This window comes from Populus alba, chromosome 16, assembly GCF_005239225.2.
Source record: "Populus alba chromosome 16, ASM523922v2, whole genome shotgun sequence".
Classification (NCBI taxonomy): domain Eukaryota; kingdom Viridiplantae; phylum Streptophyta; class Magnoliopsida; order Malpighiales; family Salicaceae; genus Populus; species Populus alba.
Window position 1 is genome coordinate 11252291 of NC_133299.1, and position 25203 is coordinate 11277493.

General features: G+C 31.3%; 4 protein-coding genes across 7 annotated transcripts; 1 reads left to right on the forward strand and 3 right to left on the reverse strand.

The window, feature by feature from the left end:
- The first annotated feature begins 6731 nt into the window (after positions 1-6731).
- Positions 6732-7407, forward strand: LOC118044994 (cyclin-dependent protein kinase inhibitor SMR4-like). The gene has a single exon (XM_035053467.2). It carries the CDS (start codon positions 6947-6949, stop codon positions 7124-7126), a length of 180 nt encoding a protein of 59 aa, XP_034909358.1. The 5' UTR covers positions 6732-6946; the 3' UTR covers positions 7127-7407.
- Positions 7408-13415: 6008 nt separating this feature from the next.
- Positions 13416-15810, reverse strand: LOC140954135 (uncharacterized). Its single transcript, XM_073405317.1, has 3 exons — positions 15514-15810; positions 13968-14638; positions 13416-13803 (listed from the first exon to the last, which is right to left on the reverse strand). The coding sequence occupies exons 1-3, from the start codon at positions 15561-15563 to the stop codon at positions 13730-13732; spliced, it is 795 nt and encodes a 264-aa protein (XP_073261418.1). The 5' UTR covers positions 15564-15810; the 3' UTR covers positions 13416-13729.
- A 190-nt stretch (positions 15811-16000) lies between these two features.
- LOC118044997 (probable protein S-acyltransferase 16) lies at positions 16001-19630 on the reverse strand. Of its 4 annotated transcripts, none has more exons than XR_012168221.1 (7): positions 19231-19630; positions 18294-18386; positions 18110-18211; positions 17805-17882; positions 17635-17733; positions 16741-17539; positions 16001-16607 (listed from the first exon to the last, which is right to left on the reverse strand). XR_012168221.1 is itself a non-coding variant. In XM_073405314.1 (7 exons), exons 1-7 carry the CDS (start codon positions 19501-19503, stop codon positions 16500-16502), a joined length of 849 nt encoding a protein of 282 aa, XP_073261415.1. In that variant the 5' UTR covers positions 19504-19630; the 3' UTR covers positions 16001-16499. The 4 variants fall into 4 exon arrangements, 3 of the variants coding, with proteins under 3 accessions (XP_073261415.1, XP_073261417.1, XP_073261416.1); XM_073405314.1 differs by having other exon boundaries at positions 17444-17539; XM_073405316.1 differs by lacking the exon at positions 18110-18211 and having other exon boundaries at positions 17444-17539.
- Positions 19631-20537: 907 nt separating this feature from the next.
- LOC118044995 (amino acid transporter AVT1E) lies at positions 20538-24830 on the reverse strand. Its single transcript, XM_073405313.1, has 11 exons — positions 24369-24830; positions 23658-23950; positions 23048-23262; positions 22890-22913; positions 22614-22794; positions 22260-22479; positions 21671-21806; positions 21346-21511; positions 21224-21267; positions 21064-21126; positions 20538-20939 (listed from the first exon to the last, which is right to left on the reverse strand). The coding sequence occupies exons 1-11, from the start codon at positions 24551-24553 to the stop codon at positions 20844-20846; spliced, it is 1623 nt and encodes a 540-aa protein (XP_073261414.1). The 5' UTR covers positions 24554-24830; the 3' UTR covers positions 20538-20843.
- Between the last annotated feature and the right edge of the window lie 373 nt (positions 24831-25203).

Here is a 25203-nt window from a genome sequence, read left to right on the forward strand (position 1 = left end):
TTTTGTTTTATTTTACTTTCTTGTTATGTGTTTTATATATATTAACATAAATTTTATAAGACGTAGTTATTTTATTGTTGCAATAGACACATGTTATTATGGATTTCTACGATAAAATGACTATTTTGCTTTTGAGTAAACAAACAAGAGCCTTGGTTGTGCTGATAATTTCATCTTTTCCAGTGGTTTATTAGTCATTAAAAGATCATTCGAAGCATCTAAGTTTTCTCTAAATTTTTTACATAGTAAAATTATGTTTTTATCTTAGAAGTCAACAAAATTTAAAATTGTTGACCAAGAATTTTTTTTTATTTTTTCACAAGCTTTAGAATAATAAAAATACTTCTTTCTCCTAAGGTAAAAAAAACCTAGAGCTATTGACAAAGAGTTTTTTCCTTTTTATGCTATAGTTAAAATACGTCCTTGTCCTTAAAAAGGCAAAAAAAATAAAGTGTGTATTTAGAGGTATTTTTGTCATTCACATGAGTTTATTTGTAATTTTTAGGTTTATGAGAGATGTTTTGATATTTTTATTTTGATTTTATAATATTTAATTTCAAAAAGCTTCTGGCATTTGTTTGTTACACGCCAACACGTGAGTAGTGTCTACACCTTTAAGATAGCACGTGTGACACCACCTAGTTGTCAAACATGGCCTTCTGCCATGTCCTTTGAAGCACAACCTCCTAGTGTGGCGTGTGATGAAGGATGATGGGTGGTTTGTCACCAACAATCATTTTTTTTTCCTCTTTCATTTTTTTTCTCTCTTTCATAAAAGTACATGTCTATCTTTTTTTCTTTTTGTTTTTCAATTTCAGTCCGTATGTTTTTAATTGCTTATTTTCATCTTTGGCCTGTTTAGAAAAAAAAAATTATCTTTTCAATTTAGTCCTTAAATTACAATTTGTCATTTATCATTTTTTTTTTCAATTTGTTTCTTATTATTTTGATTTTTTTTTCTTGGCATTTTTGTTAAAGTTTTATTGGTTTTTAATTTCATCATTCAATAAAATTTTATGTTGTTTTATTTTTTTTCAATTTAGCCCCCATTCTTTTGATTTTTTTTTTGTTAAAGTTTTTTTTTCTTTTCAAATTAACCCTCAAATTTAAATATCTGGATGCCCTCTAATCTATTTTTTATTTTTATTTTCACCTTCATTATTTTAATTATAATTTTTAGTTTGATTGATTTTTTTCCAAGTTTCATCCTTGAACATCTAATTTGTTTGGGATTGGGCTTCATAATTTTCCTATTTATTATGATTCTAAATAATGATATGGGTCACAAGTTTTAAGAGTTAATATAGTTAAGGATCATTTTTTTCATCATTTTATTTTATGATTTTAAATTATATTTTTATAAAAAAATTAGTTTTATGATTATCTTCAATTTGTTTTCTATCGGCTTATCTCGGATCTCATAACTTAGACCACGAGTTTTTCATGTCGTTTTTGGATATAGTTTTTTTTTTAAAATTGTTTTGTTTTGTATTTAACTTTTGAAGAATTGTTATTTTATTTTATACAAATAAGTTTTATTTTATAAAAAAATAGTTATTCTGAAATAATATTTCTAATATGTCTGATCTTGTATAAATCTTTTTCCTTTTGTTATATTCACTTGGTTTCGTATCTATTTTGTATTATATTTTATTTATTCTAATAAAAAAAATTCAATAGACACAAACAATAAATATTTTATTTTTTAGGATCAAATATTTTAATTTACATCAATCTCTCAATTTTTCTAGTTTCTCCTTTAATTATTATTAACGATTTGTTTTAGTTTATTTACATACATAATTATTAATTTATTTAATTAGATATCTAAATAAATTTTTAATTTATATTTTTAATTTTTTTATGTAAAAAGCATATTAAAATAACTTGTATACTTTAAGTTTTTTTATAAAAAATATTAGGACTTCCAATAAATCAAAGGTATAGGAGATAACTTTTTTTTTTTATAATGTAGGCTCTTGCACGCGCCACGCAAAGTCTTTCATCCTAGAGTATGCGCCACACGCGGCTTCTAATTATCCTCAACAACTATTACTTGTCAGTATACGTTGTTTATATAGTTATACTTTTTAGTCCCTAATTCGGTAATTGTGGTATATAAATTATAAACCCTTGGTTTTTTTATTTATGGATTTAATTTTCACCGTTGGTTGGTAAGATTCATGATATATTCTAATATTTATGATTCTTAGGTCTTTATTACGTGACTCCTGCAAATTTAAGGTGGTTAATTAAACTAAATTTAATTGAATTGAGATTAATTGAATAATATTTGGTTTGAGAGTCCCGGTCTGTGAAAAAGAATTGTTTTTTAAAGCCGTTGAAGTTGAAAGGCAGATGATAATAAACTTGTCAATGAGGTGAAGGTGCTATCAAATTGTCTCAGTTTAGTTGCATAGTAATATTTAGGATAGAACAAGAAAAAGAAAATGATTTTATCTTGAAATTCAAGGTTACTTACATTGCCTTGAATTCATATAGGATTACTATTCCGTGATGTTAAATAATAATATAAATAATATCTTGAAATATTATTTAAAAATTTAAATTTTTATATTGAATTGATTCTTTAATATTTTATTAGAGTTTTGTTGATTAAGTAGTTACAAGTTTAAACCTTACTATTTTTATTTAATTTGATAAATATTATATATATATTCAAGTTTCAAGTTGAAATTTTTTTTACTTAAAAATATATAATAAAAAATAATATAAATATTTTCAAACTTCCCCTGAAAAAATTAAAATTTTAAATTAAATTGTTTTTAATATATACAAGAATCAGTATAGTTAACAATATACTTATTATTTATAATTTTGGACAACTTGAAGATAAAAAAAAAAAAAAAAAAAAAGGTTAATTACAAAAGTCGTACATATTCTGAGTTGTATGATTGTGTATAATTAATGATGAAAACTAAACATAAATGTCTATTACAGCACGTTTTTGAAGAGTATGTCCATATTTTGGGAATGCGGTACACCGCGTTCCCATCAAATTTGAAAAAAAAATAATTGTTAAAATTTAATATGATTTGTACTTTTCAGATCATTTTGATGTGCTTTATATCAAAAATAATTTTTAAAAAATAAAAAAAAATATCATTGACATGTATTTCGGCATGAAAAGTTATGTGAAAAGCAATCGCTATCACACTACCAAACACGCTCATGAACATGTCCTCTGTCCCCATAATAAATGAGGATTAGACCTCCCTTTAACCGATCGAAATGCAAGCGGCATCGGCTTTTTTAAAGCATCTCCAACGATAAAAACCATTTAAAGAGGTTGATATAAAATTTTAAATGGCATAAATATAGTTATTTTAATGTATATTCCAATGAAATATACTATTTTTAGCAACCCATTTTTTATCATTAAAAAGAAAAGGAAGGGGCTAGAGAGGGAGAGGGAGAAAGCAAGCGTAAACCAGTGACAGGTAACTTGCTATTTGTTTTTCAAGAAAATAAAATCGCGTAATTCCATAAAACAAAAATGACAAAACTCATAAAATTAAAGGACCAATAATATAATATTAAATAATAAAATTTAAAAAAATCAATTAAAAAAAACTTTTAAAAATCAAATTAAAATTAGGCTAATTTTTAAAACTCATGACCTGAATCAGAGACCTGGTTACCCCATAAAATACAAACCCAGAAAATCACAAAAGAAAATCCCTAATCATTCAAAATTTAAAAATAAAACAAATAAAAATTAAAAGAATAAGGATCAAATTTGATATAAAAATTAAATTAAATAAAACAACGAATGATGAAATTAAAAAATAAAATAAATCAAGAAAATGATAAAATAATAATCAAAAGAATAAGAATTAAATATAATATGAATATTAAATGAAATAAAACAATGAATGATAAAATTAAAAAATAAAATAAATAATAATAAAAAGAATTATCAGAACCAATAATGATAGATGCAAAATTTAAAGAAGGATGAAGTTGAAAAAACATTTTGATTTTGTAAATGATTTTAAATAAAACAAATATTTATTTCAAATAAAAAAAATAATAATCAGAACAACAAATATCAAATTCAAAGATAAACCAAATCGAAAAGCTGGTTCAAAAAACTAAAGGGTTTGATGTTAGAATCAAGGGAAGAAAAAAAAAAGGTCATCGATGGTCCACTAACAACACGCATTACCTAGACATGAAAGGGATGTTGAAAACTTTCCATTTCCACCTAGAATATGATATTTGGTCAATGGACAACACCACAAGCACCACCCGAAGTCACAAGCTCAACCTAAAAGCCGATGAGTGCAATATTCATGTCAATTATTTTTGTTTAATAATATTTATATTTAGTAAATTATCAAATCACTCCTCAATCCGTATGATAAGAATAATAAAAAAATCATAATAAAAAGATAAAAAAGCCCCTGACAATAATTTTAGTATTTTTTGCTTTTAAATATAATCTAGTCATTTAATTATATTAAAAAAAAAGTAAGAAGCTCATAGATGATAGGCTATTTTTTTTATATTTTTTTTTGCTTTATAAAGGAGTTAAGTTGTTTTATTGTGTTAAAAAATAAAAAAAAAAATTGATTTAACCTTATCAATGTGATAATGCCAAGCGAACCACGCGAAAAGAACAATTTGAACATCAATGGCTTTCGATGTTCATTATACTATAACAACCCACAATACAATAATTCTTGATCCATAATGTTTATTGACATCTGGTGTTGATTTTCTTAATAACTAGTTTCCTCGCTTGTACTACGCTACAAGTTAGATAAAAAAAAATTAAGCCCAAAAAATATTCAAACCGTGAGATATTATTTGATATTGTTATTAAACTAGATCTAGTAGGTGAACTTTAAAAACTCTTGACTCAACTCTTTGTCAAGTCAGAGTCTCAAATTAAATCATATAAGAGTTGTTGCAACATGGCTCAATACTTGACTAGTCCAGAAATAATTTAGATGACTTATAAAAAATATGGTTTGACTTTAAAAAAATTCAAGATCACGATTTTTTTAATATTAAGAAAGCAACGTATTAGATCGACCTAAGCATCATGACTTAATTCGTTAAACTCGTGATCTTAATCATGAACTCAACTGGATTTAACAATTTTATTTTTAAAACTATTTTTAGCTTAATGATATAATTAAAAAAAATAGACGCTCACAAAGTTAAAAACTAACCAAATAAGAACTTTTGTTTGAGACTGCAATAACTTTATAGAAAGTCAAACAAAGTAAATTATGGGTTTCAATTCAAAATCAACAAAATATTAAAGGATAAAATTGATAAAAAAAAAAAGAATGCCAAAAGGAACTTAATTGAAAGAAAAAAAATGGAAGATGGAATTAAAAAAAAATTATTTGGCATTATTATTAAACTCAACTCAACAAGTTAATTTTAAAATCTTTTGATCTGATTATTTGCCTAGTCTACGTTTAAAATTAATTCACTCATGGTTTGTTTTTAGGTGACCCAATTGACTTGACATGTCCAGAGACAAACTATATGACTAGTAAAAATATTATTTGATTTTATTTTTTTTTCAAATGACATGTTTTTTAATATTAAGAGAATGACATATTGAATCAATTTAGACTTCGCGATTGGATTGAAAAATTTATGACCCAGATCATGAACTCCACCTAGTTTAAAAACTTTGTTTTATAAACTCTTTTTGTTTAATAATATGATAATAATAATAATCAATGTTTGCAAAAATCAAGTGTCAACTAAATGTCAAGAGACTTGTTTAAGAGTATGATAACTTTAATATTATAATAATTAATTCAATATTAATAAAATATTGAATGATGAAATTAAAAAAAAAATTAAAAAGTAAAATAGAAAAATAAAAAAAAGTGATAAAAAAAACTATTTGACATTGTTATTAAACTCAGCTCAACAAGTCAACTTTAAAACCTTTTAACCTAATTATTTGTCAGGTCTAACTTTAAAATTAATTAACATGTGATTGTTTTTAGATGACCCAGTTGACTTGATATATCTAGAGGCAAACTGTATGACCGGTAAAAATATTATTTAACTTTAATTTTTTTAAGATGACATGTTTTTTTTAATATCAAAAGGATGACATATTGGATCAATCCAGGCTTTGTAAATTAATTATATAATTTGTAATGCAGATTATGAACTCTACCCGACTTAAAAACTATTTTTATTTGATTATATTATAATAATAATCTATGTTTGCAAAACTCAAGCACTAATTAAATGTCGGAAGACTTATTTAATAGTGTGATAACTTTAATATTATAATAATTAATTCAATATTAATAAAATTAGAAGAAAAAAAAAACAGTACATTAAAAAAAGGAAAAAAAAATGATAAAAAAACTAAAATGCTTTATTTACTGTCCACAGTGAAGCACTGTAAATTTATTCCGTTATTTTAGTAGAGTAGTGGTAACTGGTAACTACCGCCACCCCCAGGAGCTATTTGTAAAGGTTTCAGGTTAATTGCAACACACATGAGCCGTCCCAAAATTTCTTTTAAAACAAAAAAATAAATAAAAAAGGTTAAAAATAGGAGGTCAATATCCAAAAGAAGAATGTTCCCGCGCAAACACCGACTCAAGTTGTCACCACCGCCGCATTTGAAAAGACGGACAAAAAACGCGGTGAAACATGGGCCACGTTTGACAACATGCAAATTTTAAAAACCAGTATTTAGCAGCCACGTAGGTGCCGACCCACTCCTTCTCTTGCTGTCATCTGAACCCACCACACGATCCAAATAAAGAACACCCAAGCGCTCCATCGATCCAATCCCCCCCCCCCACTTCGTTTCACGTTTCGAATTTTAAAAACTTTTTTTTTTAATAAATCCATTTGCCTATTTAAGCATCAACTTATTTGAAATTCAATTCTGTTGTTTTCGGTGTCTGATTTTAATTGACGGTAGAAAATGAAGGTGGAAGAAGAGTGTACGACTCCGAAGAGCATGGGATGTCAGATTCCGACTGCCATTGTTTGTCCACCACCTCCCAAGAAGAAGTCGGTGGTTGGAAAGAAACGAGACCCACCAAAAGACGGGTATTTTCAAACGCCTGAGCTTGATGCTCTGCTTTCTATTTTCACGTCATAGATATGAAGCTTGGGCATAATCCGCCCCAAATATGCATTTTTAATATCGTTTATTTATTCTATTTTAGGGACTGGAGGGGCTTAGTTTTAAATTAGAATTAAGGGAGTAATCAAGAGATGGGGACATTAGATGCATTTTTCTATTTCTGTAGATATAAATGTGTGTCTCCTGTTATGTTAATGTTAGTGAGATTTCTAAATTTATTAGATTCTAGGGAGTGTAATTGGTGACGATTCCGTTGCTTCGAGTTGCTGGTCTGTTCATTGCCTTTTCCTTTTCTAGTAGTTTTTATGCTCTTGCAATGCATTTATTTACTTACTGATTTTCCAATCTCAAGAGAATTGTCAAAGCACCGAAACTTTTCTCAGATCTCTGTAAGCAGGCCATGTACAGGAAAAGTTGTTGTCGTGTATGCATGAGATTATAAGTTTTTTTCAAAGAATTAATGCCATGGAGGAGTCTACGGAGAAAAGAGAGAGTGAAGGATCATTGAACATGATGTGACATTCAGCAATTAATTTGGTGGTATCTAGCATTATTCTCCACCTACCACAGAATTGGATTATTGATTCGTGTTACTTGAATTAATTTTAAATATTTTAAAATTAATAATTATATAAAATTTTAATGATTTTAACAAGATTGAAACTCATAATCATTAAAAAAAATAAATTTAAAGTTTAACCCGTTAAATTACCTTATGTAATTGATTCATTGTAATTTCTTGGCTAGAAAGGAGGTAACTTTCTATGGTTAAATTGGTAAAAAAAAGAATCTTGTTTTAATCTTAAGAATAAATAATATAATGTAATGCTATATCCTCCATTTCAACCAATTTGGATGACGATTTAGCCCAAATGGGCTTGAGTGGGGTGCTTCAAAATAATTTGCATGATTCCGCAGGAAATGTGCAAGACAGATGTCTGGTAATTTTCATCAGCCTCTCAACTTAGCCGCGGAAACAAAGCGTCATACATTAAAGACACCACGTCATCTAATACGAAGCAACATCATGATAAAATTTTAGAATCATCCCAGATCGCGCCTCAATCATCATGGGAAGCACCTTGGTGGTGTTTATCCAAGAGATTGTTTGGAAACACGAAGTAAATAGTGTTTTTAAAAAATTAAAATTTAGTTTTAGTTAAAATTTAATATGCTTTATATGTTTTTAATTGTTTTGATGTTCTAATATAAAAAATAATTTTTAAAAAATAAAAAAAACATTATTAACATGCATTTCAGCACGAAAAATTATTTGAAAAAGCAACTGTTATTACACTGTTAAACACGCTTTAAGTAGGAATGTTTAACGTCTCAATCAATTCACTTTACTTGACATTGCAGGTCACTTTTTTTGCTTGTAGAGGACATCTTGATGACATATTTATAAAAGGGAATAAAAATATGAAAAGTAGTTGCCACTAGATTTTGTAGTAATTACGAGTACATTTCTTAAATAAAAGGTTGGTTATGTTAAAAGGAATATAAAAATTATCCTAAAATATTATATCTAATATATGATTTTAATAATAACAATACATATTATAATAAATGCTAATATTTTATCTAAGCTAGATATTATTTTTATTAAAGGTAAAAATTTGTTGGATAGTGATTTTAGATTTAGATTTGATTATAAAGCCTAATTCTTACTTTTTAGATAATGAGATTCAAAATAATAGTAAAAGGAGACTCCGGTTTTAACTTGTTTGCTTCAATTACACAATTTAAATATTTTTATTTTAAAAAAGTTTTCTTTATATGCTTTTTGGTAAAGAAAAATCACACTATCCAAAATTTAAATCTAAGGGACATAATCCTTTTAAGGATTATATCATCCCCAAATCCACAAAACTTGGTTCGATTATTGGGGTTTTGTGATTGTTGTTAGTGAATACTAATATGCTCGTTACACATAATACAGATTTTATTGATGTAAATTATATTTATTATTAATAAAAGTTTTTTTTTATTGTTAATATTCATTTATATTTGAGTAATGAATTTAATGTTTGATTATAAATCTAGAGTAAATATAAAGTTCACGGGACAAAAATACTTTGCAAAAATATTTTTTCTAAATGTTCATATTAAATGTTCTATAAAGACTTAATACTAATTACAGTTGTTGAAACCGTATTATGTTTCTTCTTTTATGAAAGGAAGTAGTTGCTTTATAAGTTGAGGTATAATTAAGTGATACTTGGAACTAACATGTAGGTTCTTGTTAGATGATATGTATACCGTACTAATACATATAAGAATTTCATATGGAGAGATTACTTATATATATATATGGAAATGTTTACGTGACAGTTATATAAATAATTCTTAGACTTGAGATCACTGCGTTATCGTATATAAGAAGTTTTATGCTTTAATCCTGACCATATGTTTTTCTAATCACAGGTAACAAATGAGCAAATATTGGGTACAACATAAACTATATGAAGGTAATTGAGTAATCAAGAGAGGATTCGTCACCCCAAGTGAATTATAAAAAATATTTTACATGTTTTCAAATAGTATTGATTGTGAAATCCTTGGCCAAGATGGAATGATATTTTAATCCAGTATGGATTTGATTGAATAAATTTCTAAAATTATCTTGAAATAATATATGTGATATTATTTTAGGGGCAAAATGATATTTTTATTTATTTATAAGATTTTTAGATTTTTCAATAAATAGAATGTTATGCCTTTTATTTTTTAAATAAAAAAAACTATGTTTATTACAAAAACATCTACGACACAAAAGATAAGAGCTAGAATTAAAAGGTATATTAATCCCTCTCATCTAAAAGGGTTTAAGAGATTTCTTACTAGTGATTTTTATGGATTTTTTATTAGTACTTAAAAGTGTATTTTATCAAGGTTTTATATCATCATTTTGCACTTGAAGTATCAATAACTCCTTAATTAAAGCATGTTTTATAATAACATACCTCATAATATAAGATACCTTTAATTTATGGTAAATGTTCATCTTAAATGCAGGCCTATCACATAAATAAAAGGATTGATTGATAAATTCAAGTATTGGAATTGAAAGGACAAAGAGAGGGTCAAACTTAGAAAAGAGATGTTGGTGTAGTCGAAACTGGAACACTGTTCGGTAATTGGGTCATATCTCGAGTTCTAGTTGTCCAAATGATCTTAAAGTTTTACACAGATTCAGTAAGACATAGGCCTACAACTTTCATGTGGACACCAAGATCTAAGAAGGCTGTTTTCAAGTCCAAATTATAGCAACAATGGAGAAGTCCAAACCTGTCTTGCAGCCCGAACACCGTTCAGTGTTCAGCTCATATCTCGAGTTCTAGAAGTCCAAATGACCTCCATTTTTTTTCCTAGAAAGCTAAGACAATTTCCTACAACTTTCATAGGTATAGGTGGACCCATTTATAATGCTAGTAGTTTCGTTTTATTCAGACAAGAAGATAAGAATTTTTACCAAGTCAAGAGTTGGCCACCCACTCAATAATTAGTCATCAAATCAATAATTCCGAATTTTAGCCTATAAAAGGAGGCATTTTCCATGCATTTGGGGGCTTGGTTGTTCAGATCAAGAACTTGCTCTTGCTCTCTCTCTTTATATTTTTGTAATTCTTAAGTTTTGCTTTCATTAATATCTTGTTTATGCTTTTCATTTCATTTCCTTTCCTTGGTTAACTTGAATCTTATTTATGTTCTTGTTTTGTTTATTTATGTTTCTCTTCTTCATTATGTTTAGATAAGTTTATTATGTCAAGGTGAAAATGTTACATTAATGGTGTAAAAATAAGTATAGTGTAAACTCAACATGGACTTTAATGTTTGATATCATATCTTTTTATCTTACTAATTCTTAATACCTTGCTTGTTAAATGGTTAATCTAGATTTGTGTTGTATAACACTTGGTACAATAAATGCTTGACACTCTCATAGCTCAACCGTATGGTATTACCTACACTTGTGCTATGAAAGGAACTTGATTTGTTGTTAACATAAGTTAGCATCATGAATTCCTGATAATATTTAAAAGTTTGGTGTTATGTAAATAAGATAATTAATATGATCATGTTAACAATTTATAATGAGCTATTAATGACAGATCATCCGATTGGAATCTCCTTCGTGTGTGGTTTCCAAATTGAGTAATAAGAGTTTATACTATACTTGTTTGAATTACCATTAGTGGATCCTCTAACCTTGACATTTGTTTTTATCACTGTTTAATCCTTACATTAATCTTCCATCTCAAAGTTCTCATTAATTTCTTTCTCTCTTTTTTTTTTTAATACTACGACTACTACTATTTACATTCTTGTTATATTTTATGTACGTTACGTATGCTCTGTGTTTGATCAAGGATCCTAATATTGTTGGTCTTGCCTTGTTCATTCGTATAAGAAATTTGTTTATATTATATAATATATCTCTTTGATCTTATCATAAACTCAGTATATATAGGCTGAAAACCCGTGATCCGATCTTTTAGATTATTCTCAGGTATAACAACGTCACGTACTGAGTATTATTATTATTATCATTACTATTAATATTATTGTTATTGTTGTTGTTGTTGTTGTATTGTTGTTTATAATTTATACAATTAACCTTTCTGTGGTTCGACCCTGGTCTTGCCGGATTATTTATTATTTCGACACTCTTGCACTTGGGAGAAGACATCAATTTTTTTGTCGTGTCAATTTTCATTAGAGAGTAAACACTTGAATAACTTTTGGTTTGTGATAACCTTACCTTGAAACAATTATTCAAAACAAAAAAGAATATACGATCTTTAGATAATTTTTGTATAAATTCTAAACAGCTCTAGATTTGTCTAATATTATTTTCAGAACACTCAAAAAATTTTAGATTTACTGTTTTTACAGTGTATATGTTTTTCGAGAAACCCAAGTGATGCAAGTCTTAAAATGAATTATGTTGTAAGATTTCAATTAGGTCATTAAGGAGCGAAAACAATGGAGATGAAGAGAGCTAGCCGAGGAAAAAGATTACAGGAAAATGGTGATTTAAGGAAGAGGTTTTCACAAAGATTGAGAACAAGATTGTTGTTATTGAAGATAAGATTACAGGGTTTTGGGAAAGATTAAGTTATTTATGAGATAAAGTTTGTAGGGTTTCTGAGATGAAAAAAAATGTGTGTTTTTGAAATATTATTTTCAATGTTAATTTTAAAATGAATTATTATTGCAAATCAAATGATCTCCTATACACACTTTATTATAAATTAAATTAAATTTAAAATTCAAATTAATACCCTTAAAAGAATTTTAAATATAAAAATTGATTTAAATATTTGAATTGAATTCAATTAAAAAGGTTTGAAACAAGCTATAAAAATATTATAAAAATAAATTAGAGACCAACCCCTCTTATTTAATACACTGAAAAGAGAATTTAATATTAAAAGTTAAAACTAACTTCTTTAAAATACCAATCAATTCATCCCTTTTTTTTTTTAAAAAAAAAAAAACACCTTTGAAAAAAATAAGATAAATATAACATTGATAATATAAAAAACAAAATGAATTAAATTCTATCTATATAAATTAACTTATTTATCAATTAAATTAAATTTAAATATTTTAATCAAATTTGAAAATTTAAACTTTTAGAAACCGTTTGTTTTGCATTTTAAAAATTTTAATATTAAAAGTTAAAACTAACTTCTTTAAAATACCAATCAATTCATCCCTTTTAAATAAAAAAACCCATTTGAAAAAAATAAGATAAATATAACAAGGATAATATAAAAAACAAAATGCATTAAATTCTATCTATATAAATTAACTTATTTATCGATTAAATTCACTTTAAACATTATAATTAAATTTGAAAACTTGAAACTTTTAGAGACCTTTTGTTTTGCATTTAAAAATACTTTTAATTTTTTTCTTTACCTTTTTAATATATTAATATCAAAAATAAATTTAAAAATAAAAAAATATTATTTTAATATATTTTTAAATAAAATAAACTTTAAAAAATAATCTTTATTCCGCTCCATTCATTACTCTCCATTCCAAGCATTGTTTTTGACTAGATAATATATTATATTAAATAAAAAGCAAAGAAGCACTTGACCAAAAAGCACCGGTGGTTTGGTAGGATAGTACCTACCCTGCCACGGTACATACCGGCGTTTATTTCCCGGCTGCTGCAAGTGCAATTTTTTATTCCCTATCTTTCTGAATCACATACCCATGCCTTCAAACTGCATAACCAAACACAAACAAATTAACAAGTGAGGGTTTTCCTCAAATTCTCAATCCATAACGCCAACAAGAGGATTCATTAAGAAAGAGCTCTGTCAATACTACTACAAGTTCACGACTTGCATGGTACAAGAACAGTGGAGGAGCAGAAAACAGCTGTATTATGCAAGCAAAACTAAGCTTGCTCGAAGATTGGAAGAAAAAGGACAAAGCTTCACTGAACTGGTCACAATCAGCCCTCACGAGGAATGCTTGCCATAACCAGAAAAACGAAAGCAACTTTTACGTTTTGACTTGCACTCTAATGAGTCACATACTGCAGCAATGCACTAAAAATCATTCGCTTCAAGCTCTAAATACAAGTGCTCACTATCACAGCATAAGCATGGAAAAGTACTGCTCAAATTCTTGATCAATGGTTGGTTTTCTGGGGCCTGACTGAGCTTCTGCATTCAAAATAAAGGACACAAAGTAAGTCAATGTAGATACAAAGCCAAGTAAACATTCAATTTATGTTGTCACTTAAACCACCAAAAGGGGACAGGGATAGGAGAGCATGGTTTGAACCTATGAATCTGCAAACCACAGGGATGCTGACTAACTAAAATACCTTGGTTGACAGCCCATCTTCCGGATGAAAGGGCATGCACATTTGGATTAACTCCATTGGAATAGAGAATATCATCAAGTTCTTTATCTGTGCATGTTTCGATGCTGTCAGTTCCAACTTCAGAGCAACTGTAATCTAAAGGGCTTTCAAATTCTAGGATAGGCTCTTCAAGATTCTGAGATGCTTGTAATCCATCATCATGACCGCATTGATCAATCTCCCCTTTCACAAATGTCAATTCCTCTTTTCCAGCATGTTGTGCTGCTGCAGCACTGTCTGCAGAATGTTGAGCATCCTTGAGACTGTTGCAGCTGAAGGATGAAGTTGAGGGCCTGTCAGGTGGCCATATCTTTGAAACCTCCATCTCAAATTTAGCTTCACCATCCACAGACATGGCAAAGTCAGAATCTTCAACAAAACTATTGCTATCTTTGGCAGATTCAGGATCTGATCCTTCATCAATGGCCTGTCGTTCAGCATTTTCCGCGATTATGCATGTGATTAAGTCCTTTTCTTCTTCATTTTCTTCACATATTTTGGAAGTTTTGAGAGGGAAACGATGATCCCAGCATTTATGCTTTGAAATGGGCAAGCCTAATTGCTCAGCCCGTGCCTTCCTTTTCTTGTTCAAGTAAAAACATTTGGAGTTTAATGCTTCTTCGAGCTGGAAGCTGAAAGAAAAAGCAGGCAAAAAAGACCACTAGAAAAGTAAGAAGCTGCATTTCAAATAATATAGACAAGCAAAAGTGCATCATAATCAGTCTGGATAAAAAGGCATACTAGGAAAATTAACAAATTGACAAGTTTCCATTACTGATAACCAGAAGACAGGATGGAAGAAGGACAAGACATAATCCTCTCCTTTAATTCCGTGTTATTATGGAAACCAGGTAAAAGCATTAGATTCATATTCTAAAAACATCTGTTTGTAATGAATAAAGAATGCATGGACTTGGTTTCAATCCTACTCGTGTGAATGCTTCAAGCATTGAAGTCAAGCACAGAATGCAAATGAGAGAAAGCTTAGATCTTTGACCAAAAAGCAGCTATAAACCATGCCATGTTGCTCTCTCGCCCAACAACACACAAAACAATCATTGAATTTCTTTTAGCAAAAGAAAACAGCAAATTGTTTTTAAAGGACATACATTTAAAAAACATATAAACAGAAAAGGAGCTCCTCCTTTAGAAACATCAGATTGCGAATCCAGCCACTTGCACTAAAAAAGCCAGCCCATTTTGAATCCTGTTTTCTTATTCATTCAGCGGGTGCATAGAATTGCAAGAAATATTTGCGACACTACTGTTAACTGCTTCAACTTAACAATTAAAGAGATATTCCTTTGATGTTCATACAAAGATCATTTCTACAAAATTACAACATGACATGCAAGAAAAACAATTGAACACTCTTAAGCTGATTTACACACACACAAAAAAACAAGTCTTAACACGCCTTCCATCACCTGATTTAAGGTTTCTTTCCTACAGAAAGAGTCATTAAAATGGTCAAACAGTAAGAGAACCAAGAACCCACGAACCAAACCTGTTAATCTCATCGTTATCTTCATCCATGGCGGGCAGAGAGAGAAACATTGAAATGAGAGCGTGTCCTCCCCCTTTTCCTTCCTTTTTCCGAAGATTAACTGAGACGGGGTGATTGAACAGTGTTCGCACTAGGATCACATCCGGAGCTCTGGCTTTTTTTGGAGATGATCACTCACACGAGACAAGATCATTTCGTGTCACGTGGGATTCTCGGAGATGGCGCGAGCCCCCATCGCACCGAGGGCCCCGACATTTTGTTTATTCATATGGGTAAATTACATTCTTCACCCCTACTATCCCTACAGTTCAGATCAAACTTTCTCATATATAATTATTAATATATGACAATAATGATAATTAATTAGAAACATATAAAGTTATTATATATGATATATCTTAATACTAAATGATGATGATGATGATTATTTCGTTTTATGCGTTTTGCAGAGTTCATAATACAAGGATGAGGCAATACATCAAAGATATCTGGTGAAAAGTATGATTCAATTACGATAATGAAGAGAAACAAACAAAGCTGCTTGATTTTCTTTCTCGTTGTCTGTTGCAAATATTAATTACAATTCTAAGTTACAAGGATGGTGGTGTTCATGTAGGCGAGTTTAAGGATTCAAAATCCTTGTTTACTCACTGGGCACTCTTTTGTCAGCTCCACAAGATCTCTACATTATTCCGAAGTTCCCCAAACACAAACTGGAAATGGCACTCTCTAAACCAAACTGATTCACACTTGATCACATCACATCGCCTCCCTGAAATATAGCAGACAACGGCCATCCCTTGGTTCTCTATGGTTGAGTGGTGACAATTCAAGGCTCATTTCTCCTCCGTGAAACAAGTCAAGCTAAAGCTTGGCCGCACAGATAAAAAGGGGCTGCAGAAAAGCATCTCAATCAAAAACCATCCAGTCTTGCACACCCTGCTATTGCCAACGGAGTGACTCCGATACAAAATAGAACTTGATTATCACACAGATGCACTGCTCATACCATCATAGGCTGTACGGAAGTGGAGACCTGAACCGATATGTCCTGATGTTGGGCACACCCAGCAGGAAATACTTGGACCCAAGACCTAGAGCAGTCCCGCAAGAAAATGAAAAAATAATCAGCTTGTTCATGAATTGATATGTAGAACATAATTTTCCCAATCCTAAAGTATCAACTACATTAGTAGTACTATTTTACAAATCACACACAATACTCACCACTATAGCTTAACCAAAATTGTCCGAACAGGCCAATCTAACCATGCCACAGGGCCTTGCCAAGTATGATAAGCAATACAAACATAAACAATATCTAGGAAGCTCAGTTTGGTCTAGCTAGCTGCCACAGCTGGTCATGGAGCAAAGCCTGTCACTAGAGTGGGTGACTTTTCTAGGTTTAATGGTTTTGCAAGTTGACTGGCTTTGCAGCTGATATGGTCGAACCATTTAACTTGCCAGATGGTATGGTCGAACCATTTAACTTAAGTTGAACTACGATGCACAATTCTACACAATAGATCGTCCAAGTTTCAAGGACATATAGTATGCGGAAACTGTAATAGTGTTCATCAAGAAACGAAACAACTTCAATTTATATGCACTTAAAGTACATGCACAATGCTTCCACCAAGATGCACCTGAATTGCTCAAATGATCACTGCTAGCTGTCTGCATGATCATAACTGTGTAAGCACAATGGGATGCAGGATGCATCTAGCAATAGCCTAAAATCTATGAAATACATTCAAGCCTTCTCATGTTCATAAAGAGAATATATTAGTTTGTCATCTATGAAGAACTACGGTAGGGGGAATCAGTTGAGTGGAGATGAAAATGAAGTGCAGACAATTTTTCCAAAGATACATCATGCTAAACACATATTTTTCAGGCAAGAAAGGAAAAAAAGGCGCAACGTCGTCACCGTAGTCAGATTTTCATAGGCGCCCACATCATATGGGTGTTTATAGACATGCCCTTCCTTTTCTGCTAGCCACATAGCTCTCACTCCTTCATGAAACTGAAAGAAGATACCATAGAAGACCATCATAAAAATTAAGGAATAGATTGGGTATTAAAAAAAAGTGAAATAATGATTTCTTAATATCCAATAACCTCGATTGTGGTTTTGTTTTGCAAAATGAGGTATACATGCCAACCCAATAGAACACCAAGTGCCACACTCAATGGAACTAGCAACAGCCCAGAAATAACCTGAAAATAGTTGAGTTATGAGCTGAATTTAATGTATTACATGCTAGCTGAATGATTTAATGGGGACATACATATATGGTTCTGAAAGAGTCACCATTATTCAGCTCATGTTTTTGAGGGTCAACAGTTAGACTACCAAGAAGCAAGACCTGAAAATTTAAGCAAGGAGAAACACAAGGAAAATGAAGTTGTAGGCTTTCTCAATTGGTGTCCACGGATTCAATAGTGTAAGAACTCGAACTGGGAAAGGCATGGCAGCATATGAAATACAGAAAAATGACAACCAGCCAATTAAAAGATAAAGTTACAGAATGATAAAGAGACAGTGCAATTCACAAGAGAAAGTGCCCAAAACATTGACAGAAGCTTTGCATACCAGGGAGTAGATGCATGCAATTACAGCATACACAACGAAGACGAAGAAGACCTTATAGTTTGCATGGCCCACACAGTTACTTATCCAAATGCAATGATGGTCCTTACAATCAACAGGTAGCGCTTTAACAGACTAACAAGGGCATTTGAGATAAGGCAAGAATGACAACAGAGATCATGCATACCATTCGCAACACACATCTTTTGCAAACACGGCAATGATGAGCACGTGGAGGCTTAAAGTGGGAACACTTCTGGCAATATCTCAAGTCTCCTCCCTGCAAACATCCAACTAAGTGTAATGTATGGGAAGCCAAGATTTGAGGTTCTCACTGAGATAGAAAATCACTTGCTTTCAAGAAATATTGAGATTTCAGGTTTTAAGCATATTTGTGCATCAAAATGATCAGATTCACATGTCTAAATACAGAAAAAAACTAATTACAAATATCCAATCTCTTTCCATATGTATTTTGAAAGGCATTTAACCACACGGCTATGATGACTAATTAAACTTGAAGCCACTTAGTCATTTGAACAGAGGGTTATCTTATTCTCTTACAATTATGCATCTGAATTACATAAAAATGAAGTTTCTCTAGGACGTTATCGCAGTTATAAACAAAAATGATGTACGAAAAAGCAACTAATATTTTTATTTATGCCTATATAACATAGGAAAACCCTAGCTATGATGTAAGATTTTTCACAAATCAATAACGTCAAAGCATCCATCAACTCAGATAATGGACCAAAAGAAGCATCTACGATGTTGATGACTTCAATCAGCACAACAAAATAATCAACATTGAACATTTTTTGTCCAATCCCCGCCAGTTCCTAAACATCAACTTCTGGGAGCCGTTCACACCTTCGCTTGGCCTTCAATTACGCATGTGTGTAGAAGTACATTATGACAAGAGACAGCCATCAAAATCAGTTCAATTATAACAGAAAACATTCCAAAGTCAACCATTTACTTTCATCCACCTACAAAATCAAGAAAGTTCTACAATCGATGCATGACCTAATTTCTTACCACTCTAACAACCTGACTAAATGAGATTGACAGAACCAAAGGATCTAAGAAACAATGGGCATAAATTCCCAGCGTTACTGTACTTTGCGTTTGATCTCGTGGACTTGGTTACTGGAGTCTTCGATGTCGGGCATGAAAGTGGAAGGGACCCGGCCCGCATCCATCAAGATTGCGACGGCATAGCTAAAAAGGGACATGAAAGCCACAGCTGTGAAAACGACGGCGTTCAGGATGCCGGGGGAAGACATGAGACCGAACCAACCGTCGATGAAGACAAAGATCGTGGAGAAGTAAATATATATTATGGCTAAAACGACGACGGTTATTGGAAGGGAGAAGCTGACGCGTCGCTTCATCGTATGGAGGTGAGGAAACCAGAGGCACCGGCGTTGAAACGACGGCGTCTCTGGGAAGGGGTGTTTTGTGTTGTTTGTAGTATTAGTTCTAATTTTTATTTTTTATTTTTATTTACTGGGTGGTGTTTCTCTTTCTTTCTTCGTTTACCTGGCAGGAAGAAATTCGAGTGTTTTTTTAAATTAAAATTTTAAAATTTGTATATTATTTTAATTTATTAATGTTAAAAATTAATTTAAAAAATAATAAAATTTTATTTTAATAAATTTCAGAGTAGAAATAATTTTTTTTAAAATTATTATAATAATACTAACTATTATGTAATTATATTCTGATAATTTAAAAATCTTGATTTTGACTATTTTTTTTATTTTTAGAAGCTATTTAGGAATACATTTAAAATAATACTTTTTTAAAAATTTCATTTTATATTCTTAAATCATTTTAATATTTAAATCTTAAAAATAATTTTTATAATATATTATTTTAATAAATTTTTAAATAAAATATACTTTAAAAAAACAACCTATCAAATTCTTCAACACTATAAAATAACGATTTGTGCCTTTTATCGCTTTGAGCAAATATCTTATCTTCTTTCCCCCATCCCCCTCCTCTCTTCTGCATCATTTTTAGTGCCGTTTGTAGAACTAGAGTAGTTGGAAACATGGGCTATGTTTTCAAAAAATTTAATTTTTTTTTTTATAAAAAATAATTTTTAAAAAATATTTTAGATTATTTTAATACATTAATTTTAAAAAATAAATAAAAAAACATTATTTTAATATATTCTAAAAATATATTTTAAAAAATAACTATAACTATATTTTCAAAAGGTTACGTAGGTTATGTAGGGCGTGCTTATTGGTATAAATGTTTCAATTTATTGTCATAAAGTTTACTATCTTCTTAAATAAAAAAGGAATATTTTAAAGAACATTACTTTGTCACCAGACATTATAATGATGCTAACATCTCACATCATAATACAACAAAAAGACTTTAAAGAATGATGTGAAGGAAGGTTCCATCTGGGTTCCCACTCATGGAGCCTTTCCAAAAATATATAAATATGAATTTCAAGTGTTCTCAACACAATCTTCTCTCAAACTTGAGGTGGACCTCATTGAATTATTTTTAAAATGCGATGGACATGGTTTTTTCTGCTCATGATCCACAGACTCCTTAATGCAGATGATTCTGATGATTTTTTTTTTCCTTGTTAAGATCAGTCATCGACGTTCTTTACAGGAGGGAATAAAATATGAAATAGAGAGTTATTGTTAGTGAGAACATTTTCAATAAGATTTTGTCTTTCTCTGTGTCTGTTTTATTCTTTCCGTCAGCCAAGTTTGCCGGCTATTCTTGTAATCGCCGAATATGTGCCAACGCAAGCAAACAGCACCCCCACGCCAATGGTGAAAAGGCAAGCTGCTATCTGATAGGAGAGAATGCCATTTTTTTAATAAAATAAAAATTAATCGGCAACTAAAGTACCATAGAGAGAGATCAATGTGTTTAATGTGAAGACAGCAACGTGAAGGGAGTGACCATATTCTTACCTGCAACTTGGTTAATCTTTCATGGAGTATACTGAGATAACATACACATGGGAAGATAACAGCCTGCAACAAAATGAAGATCAGAGAGAAATGATGCATGGATGTCTGTGGTTTCTTTGCGTTAATACCGAGAGCGAGCAGTCTAAGAACGACAACTTACCACGAGCATTGCAAGCAAAGATCCAATTAAGGCCATCACAAAACCTGCACCCCAAATTACAAAATAAAGGATCGTTTGCGTTATTGCTTCATATTCAAGTTAGAGATTGAAGTTTTTGGTACCAAAGAATGGAACTGCTAGTGCCACAGCTAAAGTCGAGGTCACTAAGAGTGTTCTTATGATTAATGACACGCCGCAAGAGCTAAACCGGCCTGAAGGAACGAGTTCCTCTAAACTCAGTGCAACAGGCATCATCACCAATGCATACTTGGTCATCGGGTTAACAACCTGCACATCACACAAATATTGAACACGAGGAACCAAGTCTCCTACTTTCATACGCGGTTAATGACTTAAAGGTCGTAATTTAGGGAGATAATCAATCATCAGGCCATGGATTAATGTGAAAGTATGGAGAAATTAGTTGAAATGAGTTTCTTATCTTACTGCTGTCCAGACTGCAACTTTAGAAGACACAAATTGTGCTGGCATGTTTAAAGTATACTGGGATTCGATCGAGTTCCCGAACATCAGAAAGCCACATATTGCTGCTCCAGTGTACATAAGCCAACAAAAAATGAAGCTGCAACATGAGAAACAAGTTACTGAAGGAATAGATTCTATTTGCCAATTTTATATTGGAAAATACAGAAACTTCTGTAAAGCCTTGAAGCAAGACGTGGGAATTCTTCAGGTGGAAGATGGAAAGTTTAAAGCATCAATGATTAATATATGCTAGGAGATGGAAGATTTTCTGCTCAGGTTTATCAAGTTCTACATCTATGATCAAAGCTTTTAGTATCTCTAGCAATATCCTTATTTTCGATATTAATTGTTCCGGCAATTGAAGTGCAAGCTACCAATTGTTTCCATCTAGCTAGAATGATGAAGCCTTAACAAAAAAGTGAGGAATTAGACAAATGCTCTTTCTCAGAAACAAGTCAGGTTTGTATCTATAAAGCTTTCATATTGCAGCATACTGAAACGAACAAATAGGATTGGTGGCAGAAAGGAAGTGCATATAGTACCAATTTACCTGGTAATTAAAACTGTAGGAAACCTTGATGGTTCTTTCATAGAAGAGTAAATATTTGGAAAAACTGAATGGCCAGAGAATCCGAAACCATATATACCAATTGCAACAGGCAAGTTTGCAAGGTCAAGAGCTGTTCCAGTTGGATGAAATCCAATTTTGTCGATCACCCCAGTCCATAACAAGCAGAGAGCAACTATAATTGACGCGCCTACTCCTCCAACTGAACACATAGGCATAGAGATCAGCGGCTATTGTTAAGTTTACAATAAACTTTTTATATATGCTGAAGAAAAAGGGAGCTAGAAATGGTACTATAGTGTATTAAAGAGAGAAAAAGAAAAAAAGAAATGGAACCTGAAAGGTATGACAGCAAACTTAGGTCTCGAAGCCACACTGTTGGAAGAACAATGAGAGTTGCTGTGATGGAGAAGATTTGATGACAGTCCAGATGTATTCCCGCAAAATTCATGTACATGTTTGGGAATAATGTTGACAAGTTATCACTCATCATGATTACGTACTCCACACACGAAGCCTGCAGATTGAAGCTAATCTCCTTTAAGTACTTGGGAAGAAAGGATACTGGAATTAATAGGGAGCTGAGATGCACGAAGAATTCGTCACACTTACATATAATTCAACGTATAATACCATCTGCATTGGCCCAAACCCAACTGTCAGTTATATGAAACAACAAGAAATCTTGTTTTAATGCAGCAAATCCACCAGCTAATGTTCTTAAAATTTATATATTAACTGTTGACATATCACATTGTGATTTCACTTACTGATATCACTAAGCGCCCACCCACTCCAAAAGCAGCTTGTCCAATATCAGGGTAAGTTTGTAGTCCAGGAGAGCTTTCTAAACAATTTTTCAATAATATCCCAGTGTAGCAGCAGATGACACCAAATAGTGAGAGTATTATGAGGCTCAACCACCCTCCTTCTTTGATTGCGTAAGGCATTGTAAGGAGTCCGATGCCGCACAAAACATTTGTTCCTAGATAGAAAAACATAAAATATTGTAAATTTTAGAGAACAAAAGAAGGTGGAAAACAACCCCCAGAGTGAGTTTTCCGGATCCGGATAAAAGCCAGCTATGTCATCTCTTAGAATATAGCGGTGTCAGTTCCATGGTGCCAAAAGGAACTCTTCCGTGGCCTAGTTTTAGACGACGAAAAACAGAAAATGATTAATCCAATAGCTAATAGAATATTAAAACCTTCAACTGCGAATTCAAAGCTAGCCACCTCTACTGTAATAAATGTGGTCCTTGTGGACTTATTTGATGAATCGTTTGGGAGACACATGAACATTGTATTGAAGCATAATGATTTTGATTATCGCACTAATTCTGAGAAAAAAGAGCTTAGAGACGAAATTTATTCCATGTACCATTGAGTATTGATTGAGCTAATGAAGCTTTTTGATCTGATGGTGCCAATTCATTAACAGAAAATCTCGAATGAGAAGATGCAGATGACTTCACAGGCAGTATGAAGCTTGGTACTTCTTTGCCTAAACTTTGTTCGGAGATGAATGGGCTACTTAGAGAAGAATCCACTTCTGAACCTTGACGTCTCTTATAAACTGAAGTTAAAGAACTGGTTTTCCCCGCCATACTACCGGTCCCTTTCAAGATGTTAACTGAAGGAGGTGTCGTACCGGTAAGCAAGTCTATCGACTTCCTGCACAAATTGAAGTGTCATTCTACCTTTTAATTTCTATGATATCTATTCGCGGCCCATGAAAAGCTTATTTTCTATGTAAGGTTTTTTCACGAATTCATCACCATTTATATTTTCTTGCTTCTCTTAATCCATGGAGTTGCACTACCTTCACATTCATATGATGCTTATGCAATTGTTTCGTGATCTTAACGCTAGACCTACCAGTGTTAGTTAAGACAATCTCCCATGAGTGAAAAGAATGCAATAAAAGAATAGAATAAACAGAGCAGATTATGTGATTATAATAGTTTGCATTGAAGTATCTTGCTAGCCTAGCTATTTGCTGCGAATTCCAATCAATATTTGAGTGAATAAAAATAGATTGACATATATATACACGTTTAATTCAAAGAAAACCAAAAATATATACAAGTACCTGTAACTCTGAGGCCATGATGGAGTAGTAACGTCAAAACTGTTGTTGGAGAGGTACTGTGAAGAATCCATGCAATCAGATTCTGAATCTGAATCGCTTTGACAAAACCTTTCACCCTGGTTTTCCTCATCGTCTGTTTGGAATTGGTCCTCGCGATCAGGACCCAGATCTTCATCTATCTTCATTTCCTCTTTCGTTTTCCAAAAACCAGAACAAAAACAAACTCCTGCCTCGCCTATCTAGAAAAAAGGATCCGTAGAGACTGGATAAACTTGCTTGGCATGCAAGACAAATGCTTGTTCCAGTACTGTGTGGCTATTTTTCAAAAACAAAATAAAAAATTAAAGAGAATATAAGGTAAATGTTCTGGATCAAATGACAGCATGGATATGCATGCATCAAGCTAAAAGACTGGCCAGACACAGAAAGGCTAAATTCTTGCTTGTTGTCCACTTGTATGCAGGATTTGGTCTAATGGGGAGAGTTTTATGTTGTTTTCTTTTATCGCACCTTTACTGCTATTAATAGCAACCATACAAGAAAAATCCAGACAGATCCGAACTAATGGGCTTCTTTTCTGATAGTCATGTTTATCTAATCTAGGCCAATCTTAATGTTTTATAATCAGTTATTTTGTTGTTATTTTTTTTATTTATTTATCTTGTGAAAATAGGGGCTTAAGCTCAACGGAAATTACAGTTGACAGAGTTGGGGAAGGGAACTTCTTAAAAATATTAAGATATTTGGAATCCTAAGATAAGAAGGTACAGACCCATCACGTAGATGTAAAAATATGATTGCTTAAAGACAATCGGAATCCTGAATTTGTTCTCCC